Genomic DNA, 8,011 nt, shown 5'->3' on the forward strand with positions numbered 1-8,011 from the left:
GGGCCTACATGGAGAGGGAGGGAGGGAGGGAGGGAGGGAGGGAGGGAGCTCTTTACCTGCATGAGTGAGGGAGGGTGCTTGATGCAGTTGCAACCCACAGCCTCTAGGGGGTCCTCCTTGGGTATCACGAGAGAGAGAGAGAGAGTACAGTAGTTCATTATCTTCCACGGAAGGCCAAATTATGACCCATGGGACCTTTCTAGATATACAATGATTCTCCTCCCCCATGGTAGGAAAGGGTAGCTATGGTGAAAAAACGATCTATGGAGCGTGGTTCTCCCAAAAGTGTAACATGCGGGTGATGAGAGTCCCTAACTTCGATATAGGAGTGGTCAGAAACTAGTGAAGTGGACCCTATAAAGGGATACCAAAGTCAACCCGTATGTGTGCATATGCTAGGCATGTCATAATCATGTGGGAAAATTTTGCCCTTGGGTGGGCCTATAGCTCAAAGGGGGAAGCCTGTAGGGGGAGCCCCCAATTGAAGGAGAGGGGGCGGAGAGAGAGAGAGAGCGAGAGCTTTTAAATGCTTGTTGACCTTGCATTTTGATTGTAGCCATGGGGCACTTTGCTCTCTAGATCTCACACTCAAAGAAATACATCACATGAACTTGCACTTGTCGCATTTGTGTCATGTGCTACCGATAGTATTGGAATTCTAGATGCATGCCAAAGACATAGGGTTTTTTAATGTAAAGAATAGTGTGAAGATGGGAGAGAGAGAGAGAGAGAGAGAGAGAGAGCTCATGACGTCCCTTAACTCCCTCACAAGCCTCTAGACCATTGTAGCTCAAAGGAATGGGTCCACATGGAGAGAGAGAGGTGCATTTAAGTTACCATTTGAAAAGTGTGGCATACATACATACATACACACATATATATATATATATATAGGCAAGGAGCTTGATCCAAATCTATGCCAGAGACATAGGGTTTTTAAATGTAAAGATTAGTGTGAAGATGGAAAAAAGAGCACAAAGAGAGAGAGAAGGGAGGGGGGATCGTCACACGAGCTTGGAGGTAGAGCTTCGGCCTTCCTCAATTGGCTCACAAGCCTCAAAGGAGTGGGTCTACATGGGGGGAGAGAGAGAGAGCTCTTTACCTTCATAAGGGAGGGAGGGAGCTTGATCCAAATCTATGCCAAAGGGAAGGTTTTTTAATGTAAAGAATGGTGTCAAGATGTAAAAAAGAGAGCACAAAGAGAGAGAGAGAGAGAGAGAGAGAGGGGGGGGGGAGGGGGACGGAGCTTCGACCTCTCTCAATTGCCTCACAAGCCTGTACACCATCACAACTCAAAGGAGTGGGCCTACATGAGAGAGAGAGAGAGAGAGAGAGAGAGAGAGAGAGAGAGAGAAAGAGAGAGGCATTTAAGTTGCCATTTGAAAAGTGTGGGAAAATTTTGAAATGGTGGTTGGTAGAATGAAGGAGGTCTGGGAGAAAGATGGAGGTTCGGGGATGCCCAAACCCATAACTAAAATAATAGAAGTATAAATATAAATATAGATAATAATATTATAGTATATATAGATACAGATGTTTGAGTAGGGCAAAGGCGAGGCAAAGAATGGCACTCGTGACTGGTGGAAATCGTGCTTGCAAGGAAACAACTGTGATTGGTCTACTGTAGCCCCAAAACGTCGAACCGCCAAACCAGTTGTTATTGTATGGTATTATGATACTATTAAATGTTTAGGTGCCACACGATTAGTCTTTCCATATTTAGGAATATAAAAATACCGATATTTCTAACATTTATTATTTTATTTTTAAGGATATCGAGGCGGTAGAGCACTAACAGTCGAAATTCGGGGCCAGCTGCGGGCCGCAATTGCAATTTGAAAAATAAAAAGAATATCTGATATTTTTCTATGCAAAGGTGGACACGTGTAGAGGAGTGATTGGATGATGGCCGTCCCCTTACATCTTCTATACCCTGAGACCTCGCCTGCATTTCTTCAGCCGTGTATCCGTCCGTCATATCCTCGCTGCACAACAACAGTCTCCTGAGAGAGAGGTAAAATCTGCAGGGCCACAAGCGGACAGGAAGAGGCTGCCTGCTGCTGCAGCAGACGAAGAAGAAGAAGACGACGACGACGACAACACCATTTTTCGCTCCCTCTCGACGGATCGGCTTCCGTCTCTACCATTAGGTAGGCATATTCTTTTCTCCTCTCCCTTTCCAGGCAGATCCCCTTCTTCTTACCGTTTCGTTCTTCCATGTCCTGAGCCTTTGGATCACCGTGTTTTGTTGCAATCAGAAGCTGCCTGCAAGTGTGGCAGTTACACGCTTGTTCATGAATGTCGTCAGATCCCGTTCTCGTCACCGTTAATCCTTCCATGGCCTGTGCGCACGCCCTAGTCTGCCGATCTCCATACTTCCTCCTGCTTCCTGCATGTGCGGCAGTTAGGTGCTTGTTCGCTCACGTGTGCACGCGCGCGCGCGCACAGAGAGAGAGAGAGAGAGAGAGAGAGAGAGAGAGAGAGAGAGAGAGAGAGAGAGAGAGAGAGAGATCTTGTGTTCGAATTGGATGCTTTCTTGCCACTCCATGTCAGGTAGTATGGAGTACTTTGTTAGAAGAGCAGATCTTGAAAACCGTGTGAGAATTATGGAGTAATATAGTCCTTGGAGATGAGGTGTGAGTTTTGTCATTCAAGAAAGGCTATCAAGCTCTGCAGATCCATCGGTACTCCTGGGTGGACGTTAAGCCTCGATTAATAGTTGTAATTTGTCCGAATGAGGCGCTTTTTAAGAACAGACTGGTAGAGCGGTTGCCGCTGAACTTCTGAATATGGTATGTCACCTAGCAACAAGCCTCGATCAATTTAGACCCAGATTCTCACTTAGTTATGACATATTTGTTAAGTTTTATTTCTTATGAAAATTGTCGTCAATCTTGGAAGCGCTCATTTGTACGTTTGTGTATGTGCTCATTTGCGATCAGTTGGTAAGATGGTCTGTATCATATGTTTTGGTCTGGCCTAGTTGTTGTTAATTTGCACTTTTCATGACTTACCTGCAGTTTTTAAAGTTAAAGATGTGGAATCGCTTTGAGTTTTCTGTTTAATCACGACTTGGTATATCTATGTTGCCTTGTGTCTTAACTAACATTCTCCTCTAATGACACTGTGTCTAACACAACTTTTGCAGTCGGAAAGTTGATAGTTAGATCCCTTTGAGCAGGTTGAGTCATGAAGTAACTTCATTTCTTGGGGTTTTCAGTTGTTTCAGAAACTTGTCTTTATGATCTGCACTGTCTGCGTCTTATCTAACATTTTCATCTAACAAATTTCTCTGATTTGTTTGCAGATACATTCAATAAGTCCAAGTCTTGTATAGATCCCTTTGTTGGGAGACACAGTACTGTTAAGCTGGATACTTGCGTGAGAAACCTGAGTTTTGTGCAGCACATTGCTGCTTTCACTGCTAAAGACAATAGATCAGAGATGATTAGGTCAGGGTTTCAGGCTGATGCTTGTGATGGTGAAGTCATATGTCCCAAGCCTAGAAAGCTGGCCCTTTCTTTCTGCCCAGCAGAACTCATCAAGCCTATGTGCCAATGGCAGAGGTATGTCTTTAAAGGTTCTTTTGATTGTTTGTGTCTTGGTAGCTCCATCGCAATCTGTCTAACATCCAGAGACTTTAGTTTATTAATCACCAAAGTTTTATTTCATTCGCAGTTCTCCTCGAACACCTGAATGTGAAGCTGGTTATGAGATACTACAGATTTTTCTGAACAAGGTGTGTGTCAGTAGATATGTAGACTGGAGAAAATTTGGGGGGATCTGGTCAGATAGTCTTTAAGCCAGCTTTTCTTTCAAGTTCTAAAGGTGGCTAATAGAGTGTGACTGCAGGACACACAGGTGGATTGTGAATCCCCTAAGTTTGGATCATCTCCACCATACTGGTCTCCTCCCAGCAGGGCTGGCAACCCCATTGTACATGATGTACACTTTCATCAGCAGATGGCTTCTCCTCCCGCCACTAGTTTTCCAAAGCCAAAGGCTTTCAGTGGACCATCTTTCTCCGCCAGTCCCTCTCTTCGTGTCGAGGGATTTGATTGTGCAAGGAGAGATGCAAGGCGTGATGTACCGGCTGTTGCTTGACCTGCATCCTTTCTGAAGTTAATCCAGGCAAGTAGTTCTGGGTCGAAAATATGTCCTGGTTGCTACACCTGGTCTTCTTCCTGTAGATCCTTCACACTTTTTGGTGCACCTAAGTATCCCGGTACAGTTATTTATCATAGGTTAATGGAACAATTGCTTGACCTGCCAGACATGGAATCATCTAATTTTTGTAAGAGCTTACAGAGAACTAACCCAATTGAGAGTGTAATTATAGTTGGAACTTGCCTGATTTGGATCAAAGAACAGGTCAGATGCAATGTTCCTAGCCTCATTCTTCCACACGAATGCCTTAGATGCCAGCCGGAATCCATGTTGAAATGCAGATTGGGCATTTTTTGTACAGAAACAGGCGGTCTACCTTGTAGAGCAGAGTCTTCACTGCCCATTCAAAGGGCATTGTGTACAGATTGTCATGTCATCCTTCGTCTTGTGACAGTGAAAATAGCTTTTAGTCAATGGGAATATACTGTTGGCAAATTTTAATTGGTGTCCACCCATTTCCTGTTGGCATTTGCTAGTACTTCAAACATTCATGGATTACGAGAGAGTCAGTCAGTCTTCAACAACCTTCAACATATTCTATGTGGCTGGTGATCCACTGCCAAGACGTCGTCCATGGGCTCCCTGCATGGCTGTGACGCCGATCTTGTGTCATGTCGGCATGTTCCGTCTCATGAGAACTTGCTCTCCGATGTTGAATGCAAGCTACATCAATATATTACTGCTCCCGCATTAAAAAAGCGTTCGACGTTGTACGAATGCGAAACAGCGATCCGTCTCTCTGTTTTGATTAGGACATCGTATGCTGTTTTTTTTTTTGGTGTGAAAGTAAGATGGAATCTTCTTGCGAGGCTTTAGGAAAGCAAATAGTGCCCTGCCACCGAATCGTTGGGTCTGTGATGGATGGGATGTCTGATTCGTGGCTCTCCTTTTGCTTATCTTAAAATAGAGTCGCCCATTTTGTCGCGTCCACCTCTCTCTTTGTCGTCTCTATTGAGATGTATTTTGAATAGAGAATGTACCTCTATCAGCACAATACGTTGGTGCAATTATTATAGCGATTGCATTGCAATGATTCTGTAGGTTTTGAAAAAATATCAGTCTCCTGTTGCACTTTTTTTTGTGTAGCAAAAATTGTACCACGCAGTAGTACCCATAGACATTGTGTACAAATTTCCAAAGTAAAATTGCTACTAAGAATGCTAACAATTGCCTGGTTGGGGTAAAAGTATGTAGAAGATGGATAGTACATACAATTGAGTTGGTAGTTAAGCAATACCTTTAATAAAATTGAAACAAGCTTGAAGGTGGTTGAGCTTGAGAGGAGATTAAGAGAAGAAAGGTCTTTCCTACCCAACAAAGGAAGAAATAAGAAAGGATAGAGTTGAATGACACTAATTTGGGGTGGAGAAGATGTTGAGATGGCAAGTAGAGCACATGTGGATATTGATATTTGATCATCTAGTTAGATGGGCTTGCACGTCTACACTTGCCATACCAGTGGTCACTATGATCGTCACATGACTATTGGCTTACTAATTATTGATTGTTTATTCTTACAAATGGGACTATTGGCTTACTACTTATTATTGATTGTTTACTCTTACAAATGGGATAGTTATAATGAGTCACTTATGTGCTATCTGATTTAGTACTTTATGATATTTTATCTAGATTGTGTACGTTGTATTTATAAGAGGAAGGAAGGAAAACTAGCAAGAAAATGTTATGGCATTCATTCTTTTTCATGTATTCTTGTGTGAGCTGTTACTTGCATGCATTGCGTATATTTAGTGCAGTAGCTCAGGTGGGTCCATCACCATGCGATTTATAATGTGGTATCAAAGCAACATTATTGAGAGATTGGTTTTAGAGGTTTAAGTGAACGAGGAGCAAGGATTCTAGTAAGTGAGCAATTGGTAAAAAGCTCTTATATTCTCTTTTACTTTCCCTTGGATAGTGCCTTTGGAAGTACCATTAACTTGGTATACAAAAAAATCTCAAATTGATGTGAGATTTGGTGTGCAAAGAGAATAATGTATATTTTGTAGGTAAGCTAGTGAGGACATGGCCACTGTGATTTTGGCCATTTGAGGTTGTTTTGAGCCCTGTTCTTACTTTTGCAAGGGTGTGGATAATAGTTTTAGGGTATATTGTAGTTTTGGGTATAAACAATGAGGGATGTTATCATTCTTAAGTAGTCCTATCTTTATTTCTTTTGTTGCATATGCTAGTACTTTTAGGTGTCATGAGGCTATAGCCACATTTGGTCGCTTGCAAGAGCAGCTTCAGCAATATAATCCATTGCTTGCTTTTGCTTCCTCTTGGTAGGATTGGATGCTTGTGAAGCTTGATGATTTTTAGAAAAGGTTGGCTAATTAGACTACCAAAAGATGGTAGAGTATTATTATCTACATTATGAATGGAACTCCCACAACTATTGTAGTTAATGGTATGATCCCTAATGAATGTTTTACAAGTAAGAAACTCGATGTATCACACTTGAAAGTATTTGATTGTATTGGATATGTTCATGTGCATGATGAATTGAGGAAGAAATTATATCCAAGGGTTGAAAAATATATCTTTATCAGATACTCTAATGAGTAGAAAGGGTATGGTTGTTATAACCTTGTCAGTGATGAGTTTCAAGTGAGCAAGGATGTTATTTTTGACGAGATGAGCAATTTGTATGCATCTAATGGAGGTACATTGAATGATATTGATGATCATGATAGTCATGTGTAAATAAAAAAGCATGAATTACATATTTTCACTATAGATGAGATATCATCTAATAATAGATCTATAGTCTGGAAGACTAAGGAGCAACCCTATATCTTCACGTGTATCTATAGTGTTGTAGGCAATAAAACAAAGGAAAGAAGGAAGTGTTAGATGGTAATGATATATCTATTAGTCATTTAGTTCTTGATGGAGACTCTAGTGGCTCAGAGAGTTTGGATAATGAGCTTGGTATTCCTTCAATCAAGACACCATGTATACAAAGAGCACATGCTAATATAAAGACTTCATTGAGTGATCTAGTGGTACGAGAACCGAGATGGCCTATTAAAGATTTAATTTTGAGGGTTATGTAACTCACCATTGTATTTATATGGCACATGTAGTTGAGGATGTTGAGCTCGCTTATTTTGAGAAGGATATTGGTTATGCCCATTGGGATGCAACAATGGATAAGAAGATGACTATATTAGAGATCAACATGACTTGGGATCTAGTAGCATTGTCCAAGGACAAGAAAGCTATTGGTTGTAAGTGGGTCTATAAAATAAAGTATAATGTAGATAGTTCTATTAGCAAGCATGAAAGATTGGATTACGTGCCAATTGATTGATACTCATGGAGTCTGAATGCAATGTAGGAGTCATAGTTAGATTAATGGTTGCCACCAGATCCATAGGGTCTACTTGCAAGCCTCAATGTGGTTGCAATATACTCAGTCTCAAAAGTAGACAAGGCCATGCATTTTAACATCTTGTACATCCAAGAAACAATACCTCTAGTAAAAGTGAAGATATAGCTAAAGATGGACTTCCTACTATTTGCATGTCCTGCATAATGAGAGTCCGTGTAGCCCACAACTCTAGTGTCTTGGCCATTGTAAAAAATGTACATATTTGTAGTACCCTTAAGGTATCTTATGATATCCTTTATGACGTCCCAATGTTACCTGCTAGGTGTTGTTGAGAAGTAAGCATGGAAAGTCTCCTTATACTAGAGAGGATAAGGATAGCTAGGTGTAAATGGATTGGAGGATAGAGGAAACCCTAACTCTAACTCCTCTAGAGGCTATATAAATAGCCCAAAGTACACACTCACTGTTAAGGAGTGTGTACTAGTTGTACCTTGAACAATTGACTAA

The 8,011-nt window shown here is 41.3% G+C and overlaps 1 protein-coding gene across 2 annotated transcripts; it reads left to right on the forward strand.

Annotated features, from left to right (window-relative positions):
- The first annotated feature begins 1,943 nt into the window (after positions 1-1,943).
- On the forward strand, positions 1,944-4,865 carry LOC148010339 (uncharacterized). Of its 2 annotated transcripts, XM_087671983.1 has the most exons (5): positions 2,000-2,150; positions 2,554-2,792; positions 3,308-3,566; positions 3,679-3,739; positions 3,853-4,865. In XM_087671983.1, exons 3-5 carry the CDS (start codon positions 3,445-3,447, stop codon positions 4,102-4,104), a joined length of 435 nt encoding a protein of 144 aa, XP_087528109.1. In that variant the 5' UTR covers positions 2,000-2,150; positions 2,554-2,792; positions 3,308-3,444; the 3' UTR covers positions 4,105-4,865. The 2 variants fall into 2 exon arrangements, with proteins under 2 accessions (XP_087528110.1, XP_087528109.1); XM_087671984.1 differs by lacking the exon at positions 2,554-2,792 and having other exon boundaries at positions 1,944-2,150; positions 3,853-4,864.
- The last annotated feature ends 3,146 nt before the right edge of the window (positions 4,866-8,011 follow it).

This window comes from Lygodium microphyllum, chromosome 29, assembly GCF_053477565.2.
Source record: "Lygodium microphyllum isolate KBCC chromosome 29, Lygodium_microphyllum_v1.1.10, whole genome shotgun sequence".
NCBI lineage: Eukaryota > Viridiplantae > Streptophyta > Polypodiopsida > Schizaeales > Lygodiaceae > Lygodium > Lygodium microphyllum.

Coding starts and splice junctions, on each gene's coding strand:
- LOC148010339 (XM_087671984.1), top strand. CDS start 3,445: ATGATTAGGTCAGGGTTTCAGGCTGATGCTTGTGATGGTGAAGTCATA. Junction 3,567..3,678: donor CCTATGTGCCAATGGCAGAG/GTATGTCTTTAA, acceptor TTTCATTCGCAG/TTCTCCTCGAACACCTGAAT. Junction 3,740..3,852: donor TACAGATTTTTCTGAACAAG/GTGTGTGTCAGT, acceptor GTGTGACTGCAG/GACACACAGGTGGATTGTGA.